Source organism: Erythranthe guttata, chromosome 4 (assembly GCF_056151865.1).
Source record: "Erythranthe guttata isolate IM_541 chromosome 4, IM_541, whole genome shotgun sequence".
Lineage (NCBI taxonomy): Eukaryota > Viridiplantae > Streptophyta > Magnoliopsida > Lamiales > Phrymaceae > Erythranthe > Erythranthe guttata.
This window is the reverse complement of record NC_142536.1, coordinates 8,021,472-8,047,722: the sequence shown is the minus strand read 5'-3', so window position 1 is coordinate 8,047,722 and position 26,251 is coordinate 8,021,472. Positions and strand designations below refer to the sequence as shown.

The following is a 26,251-nucleotide window of genomic DNA, read 5'->3' as shown; positions in this document are numbered from 1 at the left end:
AAATCGGGGAGGAATATTTGGAGGAACTTATAGATAGAAATCTCGTTTTGGTTGGTATAAGATCAATTACGGGAGGCGTGAGTATCTGCCGTATTCATGATCTTTTAAGTGATGTGTGCAGGAAACAAGCTCAAAAAGAAAATTTTTAAAGATCAAAATTGGCGAATCCAAAATTTCATTGGATGTGGAGAGCATACGCCGCCTCAGCATTATATTACCAGTGCCAAATAGGAAACGATGATATATTGTCCCTCTAGACCAGTGATACCTACACAATCTTTCTTATATGCTTCTCTTACGTGAATTTCTATGATTATACTGCTTGGTATTTTAGGTTACTACGCGTATTGGATGTGATTGATAGATATCCTGTAGATGAGATTCTACAGCTTATTAACTCAAGATATGTTGCTTGTAAAGGTTCGATGTTGCTGTCATCTTCTATATCCCGACTATGGAGTTTACAAACCTTAGTTGTCGATGAAGAGTTGACTCTAACAATTGAGACATGGCAAAAACAATTTCTCCCCCCGATCCTCCTCTAGATAATGGCCAAACGATCATAGTTCTTGAAAGTCTACAAACACTATCAACAGTCGAAGATTTGAAACAGACGGAAAATGTTATTAAAAGAATCCCAACTTGCTTAAATCTCGACCTTCTCTCTAAGCTCGAATCACTTAGCCTAACATTTACCCGTGCTTGTGGTGGAGAAATTGTGTTCCCATGTTCACTTAGAGAGTTGAGATTAAGCGAATGCAAGATTCCTTGGGAAGATATGTCGTTGCCCAAACTTCAAGTTCTCGAGTTGCGCCAAAATGCTGCTGCGGGCGGAAAGTGGGTTCCAAACGAAGATGAATTCGTTCGACTGAAGCTCCTCTTGATTGAAGAGTGTGAGTTGGAGATATGGGAAGCAGAGGATGTTAGTTTTTAATTTTAACGTTTTAATTTCAATGGCACATTAACCTTTGAATTTAATTTATTAAATGCGGGTAATTCAGTTATGGAATTAATGCTGATTTATGGTAATTAATTTGTAATGTATGATGACAATAAAAGACCATGATGAATGAGATTTGTCTTCTGCAGTTACAAATCAATCGTGGCCCTCTTCTCTCGTCTATAAAAGAATCCACAACTCTTCTCCTCAACCACATACGCAATTTGAGAATTCCATCAATTAGAGAACACTAGTGAGTTGTGATAGTGGAGAGATAGAGAGAAGAAGGTGTGCCTACGAATAAAGTTCTCACAAGGAGATTCGAAGGAGGCTTGGCTTGTAGATTGATATCATCCTAGTTCATTATGTTTATCGGAATCCATGGCGAACGGTATGTCGATAATCTCAATTATGTGATTATGTTCTTAAGATTAATTTGATATCAAGATTCTGGAGTAAATTGCAAATACCACCCCTGTGAAATCTCTAATTGTCAAATACCCCCCGGTCAAAAAATAATTCACTCATACCCCCCTGTGTAAACAAAGTCAAGGCATTGAGGCCCCTGAGAGCAAATCGTGTCTCTCACGCGCTGCTACTGCGATTTTTCCTTAATTTTCAATTGTGAAATGTCAAAAATGTCCCCATCTCCCTCCCTGTTCTTCATTCTCCATCGTCCCCAACATTTACCATTCTGCATTCTCCATCATCCCAACATGTAGCAGTATCCACGGCCGCAAGATGAAGATAGTGTAACAAAACTCCATCTTGACGGTCGCGAAATTACTCCGCTACACCTCCTTTATGGGCCTCCATTTTCGCCGCCCCAGTCGTCATAATTTTCGTCCCTCCGCCGCCCAGTACCTCCACCGCGAAATGAGCTGCCCTCAATCGGGAGAAGCGAGTCCAAACCTCGGCCCATCCCCTCTCCAATTCTCCCTTCTATTTTCACAACAACATCGCCGGACCCGCCGCCATTTTTAGACCTGCAAAAACGCATTCCATAGCCATCTACAGACCCTTCATCGTAAATCGACAAAATCGATCAAGCCCCGAGCTTATACACCGCCACCAAAAATTCCGAGCTTGAAGAAGCCTAAACAATTGATGGATGTGGTGGTGCGTGGTGGGCGGCGGCGGTGAATGATAAGTATGATTGGAAATTGAGAGGAAGGTGAAGAATTGGGCTGCCGCTGGTAAAAATGGTAGAAAATTGGGAGATGGATTTTGGAAAATTTCAATTTAGTCCCCAAATTTAAGTTTTAGAAGTTTTACAAAATTCCAATTTGGCCTCTTAAATTATTATAATTTTATGTTATTCCACTTAGGGGTATACTTGTCTTTTTACCTTCAGTCAACCATTAAAATGATAATGGGTGATGTGAGCTTCGAAAAATATTACATAGGGGGGTATGAGCGAATTTTTTTTTGACAGGGGGGTATTTGACAATTAGAGATTTCACAGGGGTGGTATTTGCAATTTACTCCAAGATTCTGTTATTAGAGTTTTCCGCATAAAATTAAATAAATGTCTTTCAATTAGTATCAGAGCAGGGTTTTGAAATCAATTCATCTTAGAACTCAAAATTTGTTATACGTCAATCTTACGGCTGTGTGATTTCATTGAATTAAATTTTGAGATAAAATTATTGTTTTGGTGTCTGATTATAAATTAGATATATGTAAATTAGATAATAAGATAATCTTGATTGATATACGTGTTTTAATAATACAGCTAAATTTTGTGTACTTACCTGTATTCGACTGATGAGTGGTAAAGAATCTAACACGGGCCTGTTAGTATATGTGAGTCTTGATTAAATTAAAGGTTAAATACAAAAACACCCTTGTACTATGGATTTCGTATCCTTTACCCCTTTGTATTACACATAAATACAAAAACCCCCCTCACATTGCATTTTTTCTAGAATATGACGAAAATACCCCTACTCTAGCGTATATATATATATATATATATATATATATATATATATATATATATATATATATATATATATATATATATATATATATATATATATATATATATATATATATATAGTTTGAGCCATTTTCCACTACATATTTTACCATTTTCAGTCAATTTTACTTTGGAAATTTTGGTATTTATATTTTTTTTCTCTAAAACATCTAATTGCTTACATTTTTTCTATTTTCTAAATAAAACCTTTTATTTTTGTCATTTTGAGTTTCTTTTTTTTTTTTTCTTAAATATCTTCCGGTAGTTCAAACATTCTAAAATTACGAACATCATTGCAATCCTATTATTGTTGAGAATTTGAACTACCGGAAGACATTTAAGAAAAAAAATGACGAAATTCAAAATGACAAAAATAAAAGGTTTTATTCAGAAAAAAAAAATCTTAGTAATTAAATGTTTTGAAGGAAAAAAAATAAAAATTTCCCAAGTAAAATTGACTGAAAATGTTAAAAAATATAGTGGAAAATGGCTCAAACAATCCCTTATATTTATAAGTTTAGCAGGGGTATTTTCGTCAGATTTTGGAAAAAATATAATAGCAGGGGGGTTTTTGTATTTATGTGTAGTACAGGGGGATAAATGATACAAAGTCCATAGTACATGGGTGTTTTTGTATTTTTGTAGTTAACCCTTAAATTAATTATTATATGCAATTGTGTGTTTCAAAGTTTGTCTTTGGGAAAATCAATGTGTTGTACTGTGGATATTACCTTTGGACGTGATACTGCACACACACACTCGTGATATTGCACGCACACATAAAAAGTATATTTCAAAAAAAAAAAAAAAAAAGTGGGTTTAATATGTTACGGCATATTGCATGTATTTGTTATTTCTTGTGGTGTTTACTTTTCAATTCAGTATGCATAATATATATATATATATATATGTGATATATCTAAATGGGACGGCCTAATGGGCCCTCAAAATTATCTACTAATTAGGCCCATTACACGAAAGCCCAAACACCTTTAAAATAAGGCTTGGGCCCAGCAAAGTAAGCCCAACCCAATCACCGATATATATATATATAGATGTTTTACTCATTTATTGAGGTACGTTCTAATTATTCACAATCAATCTCGAGTTTTATTCTCTCCACTATCTCTACGATCCGTACATCTGACTTGAGCGTCGGAGGGGTTTCCGCCGGATCAACCCCCGGCTTAGTTCACGTGTGCTCATTTCGCATGGACCTCAGGATCATCAAGTTGACTAGCTACTGATCAGCTTTGCTCTCCCAGCTCGTTTTCTATACTATCCCAGGTGAGCTATATTTTGGCATCATCATTTTGGCGCCGTCTGTGGGAACGATGCAAACCAGATCACGTAGCCAACAAGATCCTCCTGAGGCGTCAGCTCGGAGAGAAAACGACACAGCTAATAATCTCCCAGTCCGTGGAGGATCTGGCATGCCACCTCCTCCACGTACCGTGGAGCCACTTCCTCCACGTACCGCGGAGCCAGCTCCTCCACGTGCTGCAGATCCACCTCGCGAGGTTCAGGTGATCCCTCCTCGGGACCCACCACTCGCCGATCCACCACTCCCTGCTCCTCGAACGGTTCAAATAACCGAGGATGCGCTCCAACGCATGATAGCGGAAGCCTCAACTCGCGCCGCCACGGAGGCCGTAACTCAATATATCGCCACGATGGGAGCAAACGCTCCCAATGCGATACCAGTGCTAGCTCCACCTGTAGCGCCACCTGTGGCCCCACCGCCAATCCATAATCAAATAAGTGTCTCCTCCTCTACCTCGGACCCACGGTCCCGAGTGCAACTATCTACTAATCACAGAGGGGCACAGCCCAGACAGCAGCGTCGGCGCTCACCCCCACGGGGGAATGCGTCACCACAGAGAGTCCCTCTCTTTAATGAGGGAGAAGGCGAGGTAAACAGCAGAATGTCTCGCCAGAATCTTTTCCCCCAACCAAATTATCTAATGGGTGAAAGAATGCCTGTACCGACAAGACGCAGTCCTTTCACCATAGACATTCTCAACGAGGTATTGCCTCAAGGAGTAAAGATCTCGGGGTTACCTCAATTTGAAGGGACCACCGACCCACAGGAGCATATAGAGAAATTCTGTGCCATGGCAGATTTATATGGCCCGACGGATGCTGCGATGTGCAAAATGTTCCGCACCACTCTCTCCAAGAGGGCAATGAATTGGTTCAACTCTCTACCCATAGGGTCCATTGACACCTTCGCTCGGTTGTCGACCCGGTTCACCAACTAATTTGCCATCAACAAACAATATGCCAAGACCCCAGCTCATCTTTTCTCTGTAGTACAGAGAGATAACGAAACACTCCGCAACTACATTAAGCATTTAGTAGAAGTCGTCCATGAAGTCCCCAGTGTAGGGCAAGACATGCTCTCCGGGATTATGCAGCAGAACTTGAAACCGGGTAGATTCAAGGAATCTATCGCCGGTAGACCCTCAGGAAACCTAGAGGAGTTGCTGAATCGAGCCGAAAAGTACGTCCGGATAGAGGAAGCCTCTACCCTTTGCTCCTCCTAAAAGGAAAAGGGAAGATGACCGTCAGGACATTAGGAGACGCGATGACCGACGTCCACCACTTCCACCTCAAGGCCAACCCTCCTCCTCCTACAATAGGTTCACTCCATTAAACGCTCGCCTCACTGAAATCCTTCACGTGATAGAACAGAGAGGTTTAGCGGAGCCTCCACGTCTGATGCAGCCGAATGTAAAGCGAGAAAAGTCGGATCGTTATTGTCGATTCCATAAGGACAGAGGGCATACTACGGAGGAATGTGCACAACTCAAAGCGGCAATTGAGAAGTTGATCAAACAGGGCCATTTAGGCGAATACATTGATAAGCCTCGAAGTAAGCGCCGTGATGATCCTCCACGCCGAGATAATAATCGAGATCAACAGCAAAGGCGAGAGGATGGAGGTCATCGACGTGACCCAGATAACAACGATAACCAACCTACCCGGGGAACCATCTCCTTTATCTCCGGAGGACCGGCGGGTGGCGATTCACAAAATGCAAGACGCACCGTCGCTCGATCAGCACGCATGAATCAAGAACGTGCTTCTCCATCCGCACGCATCTACCAAATACGAAGACCTGATCATAGCATAGTCTTCAACTCCTCCGACCTTGAAGGTCCAGATGAAGATCATGTCGATGCGTTGGTAGTAACAACAACGGTGGCCAACTTCTTGGTCAAGAAGATATTAGTGGACGGTGGGAGCTCAGCTGACATCATGTATCTCCACGCTTTTAAGCAGCTGGGCATAGATAATGCCCGGTTTAATCCCGTCTCCACACCCCTGAAAGGATTCACAGGGGAAGGCATTTTATCCATGGGAGAAGTAGAGCTGCCCGTCTCTTTAGGGGAAGACCCTTGTCGAATCACCAAGCTAATCAAATTCTTCATCGTCGACAAGCCATCTCCCTACAACGTCATTTTAGGGAGGCCAGCCATCCATACATTCAAGTCCGTACCTTCCTCCTACCATCAGAAGTGGAAATTCCCTACTCCCTATGGAATGGGGGAAATACTTGGAGATAGACGTCTCGCCCGAGAGTGCTATGCAAGGGCCTTACGAGAACCTTCCAAGAAGCCTAAACCATCCGGAAGGGGAGACGACACCCAAAAATCCGACAAACGGAAGTGGGTCAATGCGATCATTGAGGACAATAAAGAAATCCTCATCAATGTACCAGACAATAGCATCAAGCTAGCAGCTGTCGAAGAGCTTAAGCTCATAGAGCTCACACCTGGAGATGAATCCAAACTCCTACGCATATGATCCGATTTAGATCCTGAGATGGAGAAGCAATTAGTCAAATTCTTGCGGCACAATGGAGACGTGTTCGCTTGGAAAGCTCAAGATTTGTTGGGCATTCCCCCTCATGTAGCTCTACATCGGCTTAACGTCGACAAAAGGTTGAAGCCGACCAAACAAAGGAAACGAACATTTGGACCCGAACGCAACAAGCACATCAAAGCAGAAGTGGCGAAACTTCTAGAGGTGGGTCATATACGACCAGTTCAGTATCCTGAATGGTTGTCGAACGTAGTACTCGTTCCCAAACCTGGGGGAAAGTGGAGGTTATGCGTGGATTTCACTGACCTCAACAAAGCTTGCCCTAAGGACCCATTTCCTTTACCTAGAATCGACCAACTCATCGATTCAACTTCAGGATGTGAGCTCCTTAGTTTCCTTGACGCTTATCAAGGGTATAACCAAATCTTGCTCGCACCAGAAAATCAAGAGAGGGCTAGCTTCATCACCGACCAGGGCATCTACTGCTATCAAGTCATGCCCTTCGGGTTAAAAAACGCAGGAGCCACCTACCAGCGTCTAGTGAACAAAATGTTCGCAGATCAGATCGGTAAAAATATGGAGGTGTACATCGATGACATGCTCGTCAAAAGTGTCAAGGTCTCGAACCACCTAACTGATCTGGATCAGTGTTTCGCCACCCTGCGAAAATATAAGATGAAGCTCAACCCCCTCAAATGTTTATTCGGAGTTCGGGGAGGCAAATTTTTGGGTTATATGATTTCACAGCGAGGAATCGAAGCTAACCCCGCGAAAATCGAAGCAATCACCTCCATGGCTCCGCCAACATCGATCAAGAAAGTTCAACAGCTCAACGGCTGTTTGGCATCCTTGAACAGATTCATTTCAAGATCAGCGGACAAGGCTCTCCCCTTTTTCAAGATCTTAAGGGGAGGAAAAAAGTTCGAGTGGGATGAGGCATGTCAAAAGGCCTTCACGGAGTTAAAGTCATATCTCGCATCACCACCCTTGCTTACAAAACCTCAACCGGGAGACATCCTCATGCTTTACTTAGCTACCTCGGCTGATGCCATCAGCGCAGTCCTCATCCGAGATGGAGGAAAAGGTCATCAACCCGTATACTACATAAGTCGCGCCCTCCAAGGAGCCGAACAACGCTATACCAACATGGAGAAGCTCGCTCTCGCCCTCATTAACGCAGCTCGGAAGCTTCGACCCTACTTCCAGTCGCATCAAGTGGTGGTTCTCACCAATTATCCTCTGAAGCAAATACTAAGAAGTCCCGAGACATCTGGGCGATTAGCAAAATGGGCAATAGAGCTAAGCGAATATGGAGTGGAATTCAAACCACGCCCAGCTATCAAAGCGCAAATATTGGCTGACTTTCTAGTAGAAATGACCTCAGTAGAAGAAAACACATCTCTACCAACTTGGTCCGTCAGCGTCGATGGATCTTCCACGGCCACAGGAGGTGGAGCGGGTATCGTCCTAACGAACCCCGACGGAGACGAATTCGAATATGCTCAACGATTCGAATTCACAGCCTCAAACAACGTAGCTGAATACGAAGCACTGATAGCGGGAATCCGCCTCGCCCTAGCAGCCGGAGCGCGCAAGCTCCTAATCCAAAGCGACTCTCAGCTCGTCGTCAACCAAATACTCGGAGCTTACGAGGCTAAAGAAGACACCATGGCCAAATACTTAGCTCTCGCGCACACTCTCTTATCTAAATTCGAGATCTACGAAATAAGACAAGTACCTCGCTCCAATAACGTCCACGCTGACAAATTAGCTAGGCTTGGAAGCTCCATAGATAGCATCGGAAGTCGGAAGGTGACGCTCCTCACCTCACCTCAGCCGGAGATAACTTCACCCACTGAAGTACAGTACACCGAGGAGGATGAACCATGCTGGTTCACTCCAATCCTGAAGTATCTCAAGAAAAGAGAACTTCCAACGGATCCCACCGAAGCACAAAAATTAAAAACGAGAGCCGCTCGCTTCGTCATAGTGGGAGAAGAATTATACAAACGAGGCTTCTCATTCCCCTATCTCAAGTGCCTCGACCCGACCACAGCGGATTACGTACTTAGAGAAGTACACGAAGGTATCTGCGGCAATCACTTGAGCGGGAGGACCTTAGCTCTCAAACTACTGAGGCAAGGATACTATTGGCCAATGATGCATGAATACGCGAAGAAGTTAGTCCGCAAGTGTAAGGCTTGCCAAGAGCATGCAAATATTCCTCATCTGCCAGCGGCATTAATGCAACCAATTGACAGCCCCATCCCCTTCGCTCAATGGGGAATGGATTTAGTTGGACCATTCCCGCCCGCCACAGGAGGACGTAAATACCTCATTGTAGCAGTGGACTACTTCACCAAATGGGTGGAAGCTGAACCCTTAGCACGCATCCGAGAAGAAGAAGTCATCCAATTCCTATGGAAGTACATTGTGTGTCGTTTTGGGATCCCACGCTCCATTATCTCAGATAACGGAACCCAATTTTGTGGTGACAAAGTAAAGAATTGGTGCATCGGCTTGGACATCAAACAGTTCTTCACATCCGATCCGTAGCCAATCCACAGGCTAACGGCCAGATGGAGGTCACGAATCGCACCATACTCCAACACCTTAAGACAAGGCTTGGAAGTGCCAAAGGGAAGTGGGTGGACGAATTTCCTAACGCACTATGGGCTTATCGCACAACCCCACGAGCAGCAACCGGAGAGTCGCCCTTCAATCTAGCTTTCAGAACAGAGGCTATCGCACCCGTCAAAATCGGAGAACCATCTTGGCGAATCACCAACTATGACCCAGCAGCTAATGAAGAGGCTATGCGGGGAAGCCTAGACCTCGTAGATGAGTTACGTGAGATTGCATACATCCGACAACAGATGTATAAATCACGCATGGCCAAGGCATATAACTCAAAGGTCCGCCCTCGCTCCTTTCAAGTTGGAGATTTAGTCCTCCAAAAAGCTGAAGCCTCTCACCCCATCGGTAAGCTCGACCCAAAGTGGGAAGGACCGTATAAAATCACAAAGGTGGTCAACACTGGAGCATATCGCCTCGAGAACATTGACGGACACCCTATACCCAGAACATGGAATATAGGGAACCTCAAACGGTTCTACGCCTAAGGTATACATCTACCTTACTTCAGATCCGGTGAAGTCACCACCTATACCCCCCCATATGAAAATTACTTACAAAACATTACCCGTGCAGGCTCCGCGGTCTTCCACGTCACTCGTCTCGCAAAACCGTCTCTACATGCTTTGGAAACTTTCTACTACATAATGAGGTGCGTGAACGTCCCACCTAAACTGGGGGGCTAGTAAATTTACTTACATCAGCAATTCGTATTCACATCTCACCATCTTATTACAGAGTAGGAGTCAATTACGAGAGGATGCATATTACTCAATCAATGGCCCAAAGAGCGAAGCCACCCCATACCACATCGCAAGGGTAACAATACTTCCACTAGACTACAACACACGCATGCTCTTGTTTACTCTTACTAACGTGACAAAATCATTCCATCTAACAGGCACAATCACACAACAAATCACAGCAACTCACGAGTTGATTCCATATCTCCAAGTTCGAGGAAGAGAAACCATCCCCGTATTAGGGTACGTGAATTTGCAATGCACATCACCTCAGCTTCAATTACTAAGTCTTCGATACAAATGCTTAAACAAATTCTCTTTTTCTCAATTATACTTGACAGGCATAGAGACACCAAAAGAAGACAGCCTACCATCAGCACAGCGAAACGAACAAGTACAAGGAAGACGTGGAAGAAGAACAAGTATAGTACAATCACTTAGAAAATTTTTGTTATCAAGTCAATTTATTTGCTTCAGCAGTAGTTATTTACCTTCGCCTCACGTAGGCCTATCGCATTACCTATTTACTTACATTCGCCTCACATGGGTCTGTAACAATTCTCCTTTGCTATCATTGAATAAATCATACTTTTCGCTTTACTATCTGTGCCTTTACAACGATACAAACTACCTCTCATCATGAGTCTAATTCAATACCACCCTATAAACACTTAGAGAGATTTAGATAATCCATATAGCCTGGCCAGCTGGATTATCTAAGTCCCTTTACTTGTTTCACGAGGTGTTAATTTTAAAACGTGGCCACGAACAAATATATTTAAGACCCAAGCGGTCCGAACAAAGGGCACGACCCTTAACAAAAACCTTGGGAGACTGATCCCCTCCTCAAGTACATCGCGTACAATGCTAATGTAAATACATATAAGCAGCGCATTAACTCTTGACAATGTCAAAATAAATAATTCAAGATATCAAACTTCAAATGTCAAACAAAGAAGAAATTCAAACGAAATAGTATAGGACATACCCATCTACATCAGCGATAAAAATAAAACTAAGAATCCAACAAATAAAAAAGAGTTGAACTATCCTAGCAAAAATATCTAAACTCTACCACCACGGGCAGAAGACGCCCTCACAGTGGGGTCATCAGCAACCATGTCATCCACGAGCTCTGTGCCCGTTTCGTCGCCACCGACCTCATCCTCCTCTTCATCAGATATACCAGCCTCCATCCCGCGAATAACCTTCTCACTGATACCACCCGCATCGCGAAGATATTTGCGACAAGCACGAACTAATGGCTTATAGACCACAGCCAAAGCATGCTCTTCAATCATAGCAGCACACTCATCACTACCTTGGAAGCTAAGCTTGGTTTCCTCCACGATGGACTCTCTATAAGCAGCACCACCTGACGTCGTCAGGAACCTCTTCCCCGTCGCCTTCTCGACTTCGTATTTCTCCTTGAGTTGATCATAGCACTCGTTCAACTTATGAACATCATCCTTATACGCCTTCGCGTCACCTCGGATAACCTCGAGCTCTTCTGTCCTTTGAGCAAGCTCCTCTGTCCTTTGAGCAAGCTCTTCCGTCCGTTGAGCAAGATCGGACCGCACTATCTCCAACTGGCTTAGAAGTTCATCCTCACGCGTCTGACCTCGAACTCGCTCCTCTTCCTTCCTAGCTTCCACATTCCTACCATGCTCCACGAGATATCTCCAAGTCGCTACCAACTAAAAAAAAAAAAAAAAAAAAAAAAATTTACACAAGGAAGAGAAGAAGTAACATTTAATCTGGTTTTAAATAAACAAGGACTCACCCGACATATGTCCCCACCGGCTAACTCCAACATGTGAGAAGGGCCCTTACCAGACATCCGAGCACGGTCATACTCCCGAACGAATCCCTCGGTACTCAACATAGGCAGATCATGGTCCGACACATCCCAATACGACTCCTTACCGTCGCGATTCACACCATAGGTAAACAATTGTTTCCCTCCCCCACCATGGAAAGCATAGGTCTCCTCTGGGTCTACCCGTGGACGCTTAGGCACAACCACAAACTCGGTATCCACCCTCTTTCCCTTGCCACGATCCCTCGTCGGTAGACGCCCCTCCACTTCACCAGCACTGCTACGGTCATCTGCGACTACTCGAGGAGTTTCCACATGGACCTCCTCACGAGGCAAACCACTTGAAGAACCTCCCAACGTAGAGGGTACCTTCTTCGATGCCTTCTTCGACGTCCCATTCGCCTTAGCTCGAAGTTCCGCAAAGGTGATACCCCCATCTACAAAAGATAACAAACACATAAGAAACATGAGGTATACACTACCAAAGAACTACAAAAAAAAAAAAAAAAAAAAAAAAAACACAAGTCAAGGCAACAAAAGGATATACGGTGCTGACCCTTCGCCTTTGGTATCAAAACCCTCGGGTCAAATTCCACATCACACAATCCCGACTCTTCAATCCTTTTCGCCATATTCGCAGTTATCGTGAAACTCTCGCACGTAGGATTCCAAACTACGGGAACGTCAAAAGTGGGAGCCCTCATATAAAAAAAATGGGTCTTCCATTCCCCCAAAGATAACTTCACACTCTTCACGAATTGGTAAGGAACGCGAGGATGAAAACAAAAGAAAGGCGTCTTATTGGGCCGATGTAACGTAAATAACGCCTTGAACAAACTCACAGTCACAGGCAAACCCACTAGAGACACCCTATGGTGAAACGCCTCAAACATAAGAATTGCAGTCGGAGTTAACTGACTGTACCCTATCTTGAATTCCTCACAAACCTTCAACAAGGTCGGATGTGGTGTAATCTGAGATGTACACGTCAAGTACGCCAAAAACACCGTATGAAATCCATCGGGTGGCGAGTACAAACGGTTGCCCTTCTGAGGCAACAACAACTCGACATTACTTGGCGCTCCAGATAAACGACGAATAGAGTGCAAATGCTCTTCCGTCAACACACTATCAAAATTAACTAAGTCCAAATTAATTGGCTTCTTTTTCTTTTGCCTCCTCTTATCAATCTCAATATCAACCGGCGGAATATCATCTTCCTCCTCCTCTTCATCCGTCAGCTCAACTTCACTCGCACGATCACTCGCCAAAGGTCCTTCATTCGAATCATCGCTATCACTCCCAAAATCCACGACCCCACGCCCATAACGACGTCTACTAGAACCCACTTCGTCAACAATAGGGCAAATATCAACATTATTACTCGCTTCTACATCGTCACTCCAAGATTCAATAATCTCTCGCGGACCAAAACTCCTCCGATGCACATCAACTTCGTCATCAACTGCCAACTCCATCCCGCGAACCGCGTCGAAAACGGGACCCAGACGCGCCCTCACGCGCGCGCGTCGCATCCGGAGACTACCTCCCACGCGCGCCCCCCCCCCCAATTACAGCGCATTCACGCGCCCCAGCCCCCTCCGGTGACGCGCGCGCGTCTGCCAGCAAACCCTCCCCCATTGACTCGCGCGGACGCGCGCCTTTATTGGGCAGCGCGCGCGCGCGTCAGCACTGCCCCCCCTACCTACCGGCACGCGCGCGTCGGGACACGGCCCAATCCCGAGCGCGCGTTCCCCCAACCGTGACGCGCGGTCGACAGCAGCAGGCCCCCGTGGCCTGCTCTCTCTCTCTCTCCCCTCCTCGGTCCGGGTGCAAGCCGGCGGCTCCAAGGCTTCACTCGGCTCCGTCTCTGCATGAAAACTCGCGCCCCTAGACTGGTTTTGACGCCCGGCTACACGGCTCGAGCCGACTCCGGTCTCCGAGCCACCTACTTTGCACCCCTTCCCCATAGTTTGTGAACCTACTACTGCAGATCCGATTTTCGCACCGGAAGCTACAGGCTTTTCGCGTTCCATACCCATGGTACCAAAAGTTTTCTCGCCCCCTTCAACCGAATCTCGAAGTTTAATTCGTAAAGATTTCGAATTACCCGGATTCGACATTACTAAAATTTTTCTCAGCACAAAAAATCAAAAAACAAAAAATTTTCTACTCTACCGCAAAAAAATTCTTCAAGAGAAGAATAGCACAGAAGAAGACTTAGAATCAAAAGTACATGCCCATATTTATTACGCAGGAGAGGAAGTTTATCTCTTTCTACCGCACAAGGAGTCTATTTATTTAGCCCTGGTATATTATTTAAAACCCTTAAATATATACTGCGCTGCCAAATAAATACAATTATCCCTGATTTAATTAAGGAACTAATTCACCGCTAACGGATACTACGCAATCCACGACGCAATTAACTCTCGACACGACCCGAATCCCTCTACACAAGTCCCCGTCTCGAATCGAGAGTTGGGGGGCTTAATGATATACCTAAATGGGCCGGCCCAATGGGCCCTCAAAGTTATCTACTAATTAGGACCATTACACGAAAGCCCAAACACCTTCAAAGTAAGGCTTGGGCCCAGCAAAGTAAGCCCAACCCAATCACCGATATATATATATATATATATATATATATATATATATATATATATATATATATATATATATATATATATATATATATATATATAGATGTTTTACTCATTTATTGAGGTACGTTCTAATTATTCACAATCAATCTCGAGTTTTATTCTCTCCACTATCTCTACGATCCGTACATCTGACTTGAGCGTCGGACGGGTTTCCGCCGGATCAACCCCCGGCTTAGTTCACGTGTGCTCATTTCGCAGGGACCTCAGGATCATCAAGTTGACTAGCTACTGATCAGCTTTGCTCTCCCAGCTCGTTTTCTATACTATCCCAGGTGAGCTATATTTTAGCATCATCAATATGCACCACAAATTACATGAGATAATAAGATGTACAACATGCAATATGTGTGTGTTCAATTATATGCTATTGTTAATACTCATATATTTTATGATTATTTTGCATTATTAAAGTTATCCTTAAATAAAAATTACGAGAATAGCATTAGTTTTATATTTATGAAATTAATTTTGTAGTTGCTAAAGTGATCTAGATTAGTAAAATCTTATAAATATAAGAACTATATGAAGGTTTAATCATTTAGATGATATTAAAGATTATAATATTCTCTTGCATTGATAATTAAGAAATTGAGACTAGCTCAAAGGATAGTCGATTTTAATTAATTATGAACTCGGTAGGGTATCATAATTTGTATTACTTAGCAATTAGAATTGTTTACGTAAAGGTAATATGACTAATTGACGAGTGAAATAAATTATGTTTGACCCTACTTAGGTGTTATAAAAGATTATTTACACCAACATAGAGTGAACAATAGGTATACTATATTTCACCCAAATGAGAACTTGTAGTGATATCGACAGTTCATCTTATTTGACTCAAGATCTTATGTGAGCATCCTTTTATCTTTACCTTATTATATTTGCTATATTCATTTCAGTTGCTATTCCTACTTCGTTGTATTCGCATGCTTCTGGTATTAAGACTCTTAGTGGGTCAAATTTCTCCGAATGTTATGAACAAATTCAGTTTACCTTGGGTGTTATGGATTTGGACATAGCATTGCTTACTGAAAAACCTGGGGAATTAGTGAATGCTGATAGTGAGGAATAAGTTAGCCTAATTGAAGCGTGGACCAAGTCCAATAGGCTTAGTCTTATGCTTATTAGAATGACCATTGCTGATAACATTAAGACTTCTCTTCCCGAGGTTGATAGTGCTATGGAACTGTTAACGGCTATTAAAGAACGCTTTAAATCAGCGGACAAGTCGATAGCAGGGACACTCATGGCTAAATTGACTACCATGAAATATGGTGGTGATAAAGGAATTCAAGAACACATCCTGAATATGACTGACAAGCCTGCCAAACTTGGAGCTCTTGGCATGAAAGTGGAATAGTCCTTCCTTGTGTAATTTATCCTTAACTCACTTCCATCAAAGTTTGGTCCGTTCAAAATCCACAATAATACTCAAAAAGACAAGTGGAATTTGAATGAGCTGACTAGTATGTGTATTCAAGAGGAAGTGAGATTAAAGCAAGAAGGAAATCACTTTGCACTGGCTGTAACTCATGGACTATGAAGAAGAAAAGAAAATTTGTGAAGAGTGGAAATAAATTTGCACCAAACAAAACATATGAACCTAGTGAAAGTAGTCAGGATCATGGAAACGGTTTTGTTGTCACCTGTTACTTTTTTAATAAAAAAAGGACACGTAAAGAAGGATTGTGAGAAACGTAAGGCTTGGTTCGAAAAGAAAGGTATTCATCTTTCTTTTGTATGTTATGAATCAAATCTTATTGAAGTTGCTTCTTACACTTGGTGGCTTGATTCTGGTGCTACAACTCATATCACGAATTCATTACAGGGATTCCTTACAACTTGGAAACCGGAGGAAAGTGAAAAGTACATCTATATGGGAAATCGTCTCAAATCTAAAGTGGCGAGTGTTGGCACTTATCGCCTCATATTAGAGACGGGTCATAAGATGGATCTTGAAAACACTTTTTATGTACCTTCGTATTCTAGGAATTTGGTTTCTTTGTCAAAACTCGATGTTTGTGGTTATTCAACTTTAATTGATTGTGGAAAACTCAGTTTTAATTTTAATTCGATAATAATTGGTTCCGGTATTTTATGTGATAGTTTATATAAAATATCTTCGAATATTGAGTTTGAACAATCATTTTTAACCACTCATTCGGAACTTGGCGTAAAGCGAAGCCTAAATAACGAAATTCTTCTATCTTGTGGCATAAACGTTTGGGGCATATCACCAAGGAAAGAATCGAAAGATTGGTAAAAACTGGAATTTTGGAAAATCTAAACTTCACTGATTTTCCAGTTTGTGTGGATTGCATTAAGGGTAAGAAAACCAAACACAATAAAAGAGGTGCCGTGCCACAAGATGTAAAGAGCTTCTTCTGTTAATCCATACAGATATCTGCTCACTACCTATTCCATATTTTAGTGGAGAAAAGTATTTTATCACCTTAATTGATGATCTATCTCGTTATGGTTATCTCTATCTAATTCATGAAAAATCTTAACCTGTTGACATGCTTGAGGTGTTTGTTACGAAAGTCGAGAGACAATTAGATAGAAAAATTAAAGTTATACGATCAGATCGGGGTGGGGAATACTATGGTAGATATGATGAGTCAGGACAAAATCCTGGCCCATTTGTTAAATTCTTAGAAAAGTGTGGTATTTGTGCTCAATATACAATGCCTGGAACACCACAGCAGAATGGAGTTGTTGAACGCCGTAATCGTACTCTTATGGATATGGTTAGGAGTATGTTAAGTAATTCAATTGTACCCATTTCACTTTGGAATGAAGCCTTGAAAACCGCTATGTATATCTTAAACCGTTTCCCAGTAAGGCAGTCCCAACAACCCCTACGAGTTGTGGACTTGTAGGAAACCTAGTTTAAGACATTTACATATTTGGGGTTGTCCAGTAGAGGCTATAATATACAATCCAAGTGAAAAGAAATTGGACCCCAGAATAATTTATGGTTATTTTATTGGTTATCCACTAAAGTCAAAAGGGTACAAATTTTATTGTCCAAACCATACTACGAGGATAGTTGAAACTGAAAACGCCAAATTCTTAGAGAATAGTGAAGTTGGTGGGAGTGTTGAATCAAGAAAGGTAGAACTTGAGAGGATTAGGGTGGATATTTTACCATCTTATTTCCCTCAAGATAAAGTTACTCTTCAACCTATACAGCAGGTTGAAACAAATGATTTACCACTCCATTCACCACTTCATGAAGATGTCATCATTGGCAATGCTGTGGAACCACCACGACCGGTAGCCTTGAGGAAATCTCAAAGGGAAAGGAAATCTGTCATATCCGATGATTATGTGGTGTATCTACAAGAATATGATTTTGATATTGGTATTCAAAATGATCCAGCTTCATATTCACAAGCCATGAAAAGTAAAGATTCTAGTAAATGGATTGATGCTATGAATGAAGAGTTGAAATCAATGAACTATAACGGTGGCTAGGATGTCGTCGAATTTCCTAAGAACAGTAAGAAAGTCGGTTGTAGATGGGTCTTCAAGACCAAACGTGACTCTAAGGGCAATATCGAAAGATTTAAAGCCAGACTAGTGGCCAAAGGTTTCACTAAAAAAGAAGGCATTGATTATAGAGGGACTTTCTCTCCAGTATGTAAGAAAGACTCTCTTAGAATCGTTATGACTCTTGTAGCTCATTATGATTTGGAGTTGCACCAAATGGACGTGAAAACCGCTTTACTGAATGGGGATTTAGTTGAGGATATCTATATGGACCAGGCTGAAGGATTTGCAAAACAAGGAAAATAACACTTGGCTTGTAAATTAAAGAAATCCATATATGGACTTAAACAAGCTTCTAGACAATGGTATATAAAATTCAATGATACCATTACTTCCTTTGGATTTAAGGAAAACACTGTTGACCGGTGTATATATCTAAAGGTCAGTGGGAGCAAGTTTATCTTTTAAATTTTGTATGTGGATGATATTTTACTACTAAGTAGTGATCTTGGTTTGCTTCAAGAAACCAAGAATTATCTTTCAAAGTATTTTAAGATGGTTGATATGGGTGAGGAAAATTATGTTATTGGGATATAGATCCTTAGAGATCGATCTCGAGGATTGTTAGACATGTCTCAAAAAGGACATATCAATCAAGTTCTTGAAAGATTTAATATGCAGTTTTGTTCAACCATTAATGCACCTCTCACGAAAGGTGATAATTTAATGAAAAGCAATGTCCAAAGAATGATTTGGAAAATAAGAGAATGAAATTGATTCCATATGCATCAGCAGTTGGAAGTCTGATGTATGCACAGACTTGTACTAGACCAGATATTAGTTATGCAGTGGGAGTACATGGTAGATATGAAAGTAATCCTGGAATAGAACATTGGAAAGCAACAAAGAAGGTTATGAGGTATCTTCAAGGAACAAAGGATTACATGCTTACTTATAGGAGATCGGACCAATTAGAGGTTATTGGTTATTCGGACTCCGATTTTGCTGGTTGTTTAGATAGTAGAAAGTCCACATTGGGCTTTGTATTTCTACTAGCTGGTGGAGCAATCTCTCGGAAGAGTGTTTTCTAATCAAAGTATTATTGTTTCTTCCACATTGGATGCCGAGTTTGTAGAATGTTTTGAGGCCTCGAGTCATGCACTATGGTTGCGAAATTCTATCTTAGGGCTTAAGGGTGTTGACTCAATTGCTAAGCCTTTGAAGATATATTGTGATAACACCGCAGCCGTTTTCTTCTCTATGAATGGAAAATATTAAGTGGATCAAAGCACATGGATCTTAAGTACTTGGTTTTTAAAGAAATAGTCCATAAACAACAAGTGTCAATAGAAAATTTAAGTACAACTCTCATGGTTGCTGATCCATTAACTAAGGGATTGCCTATAAAGACATATGAGGAACATGTTATTAGAATGGGTCTTTGAGCAATCCTTGATTTGATGAGTTGTGATTGTAATTGAAACTTAATTTATTAAATCAAATATTTTTGTTTTCATGTTTCCAATTATGTGTGCACATATTATATTTGGAATTAATTTCACAGGATTTGTCCTAACAAGACAAAATTAAAGGGGCTATGATGGATTAGAATAGTAAGGGTTATTAGTGGTGTGATACATAGAAGGGAATATGATGAATGAATCATATGACCGCTATGATTCACATTAATAACTCAAACTAGTTCTAGTATTAAAGTACTTTATTTACCAATTATGGTAATCAGCTAAATTTTCTTTTAAAATCGTGATCACGTGTCAAATGTTTTGTACGAAGAACCCACCGAGTCAAATATTTTTTAACCTTATTTTTCTTAATCGGTTCAATTGGCCAAGTGTAAGAATGTTAGTTTTTAATTTTAACGTTTTAATTTCAATAGCCCGTTAACCTTTAAATTTAATTTATTAAATGTGATTAATTCAATTATGGAATTAATATTGATTTATGGTAATTGATTTGTGTTGATTTAAATGCCTATCAAAATCCACTCGTTCTGTTGAGTCAGATTATTTGTTACGACATTAGATGTGGTAACAAGATTCTTGTGAGTCTACAAAATTAATCTACTAAAAGCAGAATAAAAGAACACAAGAATTTTAATGTGGTTCGGATACAAATGTACCCTACATCCACGAGGACTTGCAAACTAGTTCATATTTAAGTGTACAATATTGGACTTAATAAAAACACTAAAGTCTCCATCTTTATGTTATATGCCGTTTTTGCATACGACTCAAACTTGTTGATATTCAAAGCAATTCCTCCATCCACACACTTGGACTCCCTCCAATGCTTAACTCCCTTTAGACGGCGGATCGACCTATCCCGAGATCTTTTAAGCACTTCTCCCGAAACGCCGATCTTCTTTATGGCCTGGTAGAAGAAACCCGTCATGTTGCCACACCTGACGTGCAGACTCCGTCTTGTTGCCACACCTGATGTGCAGACAGGGCTGCAGCACCGGCTGCATCCTTCAAAGCCTTTATGATGGGATTTTTCGACTAAAGCTCCATAGAGACTCATATGAGGTTGAGGGCCTTATATATGCACGGAATTCACCACCCTAAACCTAACTTGAGCCCTAAGAAATCGATTTAACTAGGTAATAGAGTCCTAGTCGATTTCTACTTCTATTCTAGATAAGTATAAAAGATACCTAACTAGAATATAATACATGGAAATAAATCTAAGTCCTATATAACAATATTAGAAGAATAGGACTCAAATATTTGGCAATCTTTAATTTCCATGTATGCCGGATTTCCTCAATCTTCACTAACAGAAATCTGGCGCCAACAATTTGTAAGCGTATGATGGCAATAAAAGACCATAATGGTGGGATTTGTCTTATGTCGGTACAAATCAATTGTGGCCCTCTTCTCTCATCTATAAAAGAATCCACAACTCTTCTCCACAACAACAGACGCAATTTGAGAATTCCATCAATTACAGAACACTAGTGAGTTGTGATAGTGGAGAGATAGAGAGAAGAAGGTGTGCCTACGAATAAAGTTCTCACAAGGAGATTCAAAGGAGGTTTGGCTTGTAGATTGCTATCATCCTCGTTCATTATCTCTATCGGAATCCATGGCGTACAGTATGTCGATAATCCCAATTATGTGATTACGTTCTTAAGATAAATTTGATTTCAAGATTATGTTATTAGAGTTTTCCGCATAAAGTTAAATAAAAGTCTTTCAGAGGATACACATTTCCCATGTCTTGAACAATAACTACATCTTTCAAAAATTGGGCTGAAGGAGATTCCCTTGGAATTTGATAAAATAATGCCGCTTCAGTTAATCGACATAGGACAATCCTGCAAAATTTCCGTTTTGGTATAAGCAAAGGAAATATCATAGCGACGAGAGGACCTAGGATATGATGGTGTTCAAATTCGAAATAGTAATTCCGGAGAGCTCAAAATTCGGGTTAGGAGAGCAATTAATCTTGATGTTCATGATCGCCGCAGCAGATCTTATGTTCATTTCGACATAGGCTAATAGGTTTTCCACACATCTCTGCCATATTTTTTTTTTGTGTTTCCCGCCTTTTTACTTGAGAAGAATTTCAAGTAAAACAGCTTTTATATTGAAAATAAATTCAAATGGAAAGAACTGATCATTTATTTTGACTTGACTTGTTTGACTGAATAGTAGCAGCCTATGATATGTTATTTTCAAGTATTTATAAATGCATTTTGGTATGATGTGACCCTTTTATCATCCAGGTAAGGACTTTAACAATAAAAGACGATGTTAATCCCGAACGGAATGAAGAGATTACGTTTCACGCCTAATCTTCCAGTTTATGTGGTGAGGCTCTTTACATTAATCAAAATTGCCTTTAGTTGATTCATTTAAATATATGTCCATGTTGATTAACTGTGTATGTATCTATGTACGTATGGGTTTCGACAGTGTATGACCATGACATAGAAGACAAGATGAGACAATTTACATTAATGTATGACCATATGACATCGATGAAAAGGTGGGACTATTTACAATGTATTACGATAAAATTGATGAAAAGAAGGGAACTGCGGAGTTTGATATGCGACCAATAGTAGAAAACTACTGGATAAATCATCCGGATGATACAATAAGCGCATCGATACCGCTTGCAGACTCCAATTGTTTAGCCGAATAGAGTTCCGTTTTCTAGAAACACGGCATCATGTGCCTCCAAATGAAAAATGCTGAATTCGGCCAACTCCAACTTTATATCCAATACTCTTCTGGGGATCAACACACACACACTCACACACACACACACACACATATATATATATATATATATATATATATGATATGCCTAATTGGCCCAACCCAATGGTCCTACAAATTATTTACCTACTGGGCCACGAGCCCAATATCGAAGACCACTATCACCGAGGCCCAATCACCTTCAAGCAAGGTTTGGGCCTGACAATCTCAACTAAGCTATAAATACACCTTTTAACTCATTCCATAAGGTACGTCCTATTAACTGAGCAATACTACAATACGTATTCTCTGGACTATTTCTACTATCAGCACGTCTGACTTGAGCGTCGGAGGGGTTTTTGCCGGATCAACCCCCGGCTTAGTTCATGTGTTCTATGATCGCAGGTACCTCAGGATCATCAAGTTGTCAAGCTATTGATCTGCTTTGCTCTCCCAGCTCATTTTCTACACCACCCTAGGTGAGCTATATTTTAGCATCATCATTTTGGCGCCGTCTGTGGGAACGATGCAAACCAGATCACGTAGCCAATAAGATCCTCCTGAGGCGTCTGCTCGGAGAGAAAATGACACAGCTAACGACCTCCCACCTCGTGGAGGCTCTGGCTTGCCACCTCCTCCACGTCCCATGGATCCGCCTCGCGAGGTTCAGGTGATCCCCCCTCGGGACCCACCACTCGTAGATCCACCACTCTCTGCTCCTCGAATGGTTCAAATAACCGAGGATCTGCTTCAACGCATGATAGCAGAAGCTTCAACTCGCGCTGCCACAGAGGCCGTGACCCAATATATCGCCACGATGGGAGCAAATGCTCCGAACGCGATACCAGCACCTGCTCCACATGTGGAGCCACCTATGGCACCACCGCCATCGACTCCCTGGGGGCTTACATCTGCCCCCAAAATATTTCGTTCGCCAAAGGTTATCGACTCCCTGGGGGCTTACATCTGCCCCCAAAATATTTCGCTCGCCAAGGGTTATCGACTCCCTGGGGGCTTACATCTGCCCCCAAAATATTTCGCTCGCCAAGGGTTATCGACTCCCTAGGGGTACTGTTGGGTGCTAAATACCCACACGCAAGTGTACGTATCGCAAACAAGTAGTAAAAGTGGACTCGTGAGAGTCGGATGTCGATCCCACAGGGAATACGCAAATTATTTAATCCTAAGTACCAAATTGTAACAATTACGATTTTTATCCAGCCTACGCAAGGTTGTCAAATTAATTAACTAAATAAATTAAACTAATTAAGAAAACAATTAATTACGAGAAAATATCAATATGAAACGGATCTAGGATTTTATCTTCCCCCTATGCAAGAATTGCTCACCCAAAACCCCTCAATTATGAAATATATGATTCATGATTATTAACCCGAGACACTAATTTACTCATAACCCGCTGTCGCGTGTATTATGAGTCTATTATTCATAAACGATTCACTATATGTCTATGCAAACCAATTATAAATAAAGCATTAACTAACAAGTCTCGTAAGTGGCTACCTAAGGTGATATCTGTATGTCTACGACACCACATGCAATTGACACACTCATCCGGTGAAAACTACTCGAAGGCTCTTATACTTACCGTCTAATTATCAAAATAGCTCTGTCAAGTCAATCCCAATAATCACAGATAAAGCACATAAATTGATCAAGTTCATGCACTAACAATCATAACAAGTATAAGAAATAATCATAAAATCATAATTGCATAATCTCAAGAAAACGGGTTCACAATCCCCACATAGGGTTCCAACAAAATCCTAGATTAAAAACTTAGCTACTCATAACGAAAAACATAATAAAAGTAATAAAAATCATAAAAGCTATAAATAAAAGTCAAAGAGGGGAACTAGGATGAAGATTCGTCAAGTCTTCGTCTTCGTTCTTGTGCTCCTTGATCGCGTGTAGAAAGATGAAAAATAAAAACCTAAAGATTAAAGATAAAAGGTAAAAGATCCAAGATAGGTCTAATTGTGTGCTTGTGGCCTTTAAATAGGGTGCAAAAATATAATAGGGCGGGTTTCCTTGTGTAATTAAACTTCCTTCACTGCGCCCCTACGCCCATCCGGACGGCCGTGTGAGATTAAGATCTAAAACCCGCACGGCCGCGCGGCCTTCTGTTCTTCAGAATTCTGATTATTTCACTTTTGGCCCACTTTTTCTCTGAATTTGCAGTTTTCACCCCAAAAGTTGCCAATTCTTCAATTTGCACCTAAAATACAAATAATAACCATATTAAGCACCAATTATCGTAAAAACACATCAAAAGCTCCAATTAAAAGGTACAATTAAGTGTATAAATATACACTTAACACACCCCCAAACTTGAACTTTTGCTTGTCCTCAAGTAAAATCAAATTAAGAACACAAAACACGACTATACATATCATTACATAGATCGATTGGTCAACTTCGTGTTTTCAGAACTTGCAATTATGGTGATAATTCCTAGGCATTCGCAAGCTTAACATTCAACGGCACTTAGTCAATCACTATTACCAAAAACCACAAATCATACAATTGCTTCAAGTATCCAATATTTGCAAGTTAAAAATAGAGAAAATTTATACTTACATGCATATATTTGACTCCAAATACTTACCAAATTATTTTACTCAACTAATATTGAACAATAAGCTATTGGGATCATTGGGACTTTGTGGCTTTCAATTGTTAGGCTCTTTGGTCCGAGGTAGGTAATATGGGAATGTGTGGCTAATTTTCTTGAATTGAGGTGATTACGCCAAAATTTGAAAGCTAGGCGTTTGAAACAATAAATTCACCTCTAGGGACTTTAGTAAACTCGACTCTCCAAAATTCACACGTCAACACTTTTGCCCTGAGGCAATGGATCGAGTTTTCAACACAATTCAACCACTAGTCCTTATTTCTCCCTTCTAATCTATTCTTCTTCTTCTTTTTCTTTTTTTTTTTTTTTTTTTTTTTTTTTTTCGAATCGAATTTAGATATATATATAAATAAAGATGCACGTATATATATATCTATTTTTTTTTCTTTTTTTTTTCTTTTTTTTTTTCGAAGAAGAAGAAAGATCTAATAAAACATTTCGACCGAACTCCAAGGGATAATTATTCAAAAATCTCCACTTTTCCACCTTTTACATATTGGCTAAAAGAAAGAACACCTTTTTTCTCCGAGGCTCAAATCAAGGTTCTAAGGATAAAAATTTAAAGGTAGGCTTGAAAGGCTCAAACGGTTCAAAGAATGCCCAAATCATATCCCAAATCACTTACTACCCAACACTTCGTTTCATAAATGTCCTAAGGTGAGATTTAAAACCGAACAAAGCATGATTTAGCACAAATAAATTCCAAATTTAAAATACAAAACATTCAACCAAAGCAATGCATAAAGCGTGATTCCTAGCAATAATTCACTTCTACGTTCAGTTGAATCGAAAGCTAAACAAATACCAACTCCTTATCACATAAAGCAAGCAATTTCATCATCAAACATTGGCCATCTCCCATCATCATAATTCATCGATGCGTCGAACCAATTTTTTTTTTTTTTTTTTTTTTCGAATAATAAAACGATAACTAAAACAAAAAAAAATAGCGCAAGCAAACTAACAAATATAACCACCCCCAAACTTAAAATTCACATTGCCCTCAATGTGATTCGCCCAAAGTTTAAGGATAGAAAACACCTGTTTAAACGGCGTTTTTCTTGCCCTTCCCCTTGCCTTTAGAAGTGCTTTCGCCTTGTGAGGTGCCCTCCCCGTCACGTCCTCGTTTCCCCATGACTTGAGACTGCGTGTGGAAGGGATTAGGAGTGAATTGATGTGCAAAATTTCCCCCAAACTTGATTTGGGCAATTCGTCGAACACCTTGTGGGCGTTATTGATGGAATGGGTTTGTGGAGAAAT

The 26,251-nt window shown here is 40.9% G+C and overlaps 1 protein-coding gene across 1 annotated transcript; it reads right to left on the bottom strand.

Moving 5' to 3' along the window:
• Positions 1-10,908: 10,908 nt before the first annotated feature.
• Positions 10,909-13,423, bottom strand: LOC148771052 (uncharacterized). The gene is made up of 3 exons (XM_088817462.1): positions 12,493-13,423; positions 11,910-12,382; positions 10,909-11,823 (listed from the first exon to the last, which is right to left on the bottom strand). Exons 1-3 carry the CDS (start codon positions 13,421-13,423, stop codon positions 11,191-11,193), a joined length of 2,037 nt encoding a protein of 678 aa, XP_088673588.1. The 3' UTR covers positions 10,909-11,190.
• Positions 13,424-26,251: the final 12,828 nt, after the last annotated feature.

Coding starts and splice junctions, on each gene's coding strand:
- LOC148771052 (XM_088817462.1), bottom strand. CDS start 13,423: ATGGAGTTGGCAGTTGATGACGAAGTTGATGTGCATCGGAGGAGTTTT. Junction 12,383..12,492: donor AAAGGCGAAGGGTCAGCACC/GTATATCCTTTT, acceptor TATCTTTTGTAG/ATGGGGGTATCACCTTTGCG. Junction 11,824..11,909: donor CCGGTGGGGACATATGTCGG/GTGAGTCCTTGT, acceptor TTTTTTTTTTAG/TTGGTAGCGACTTGGAGATA.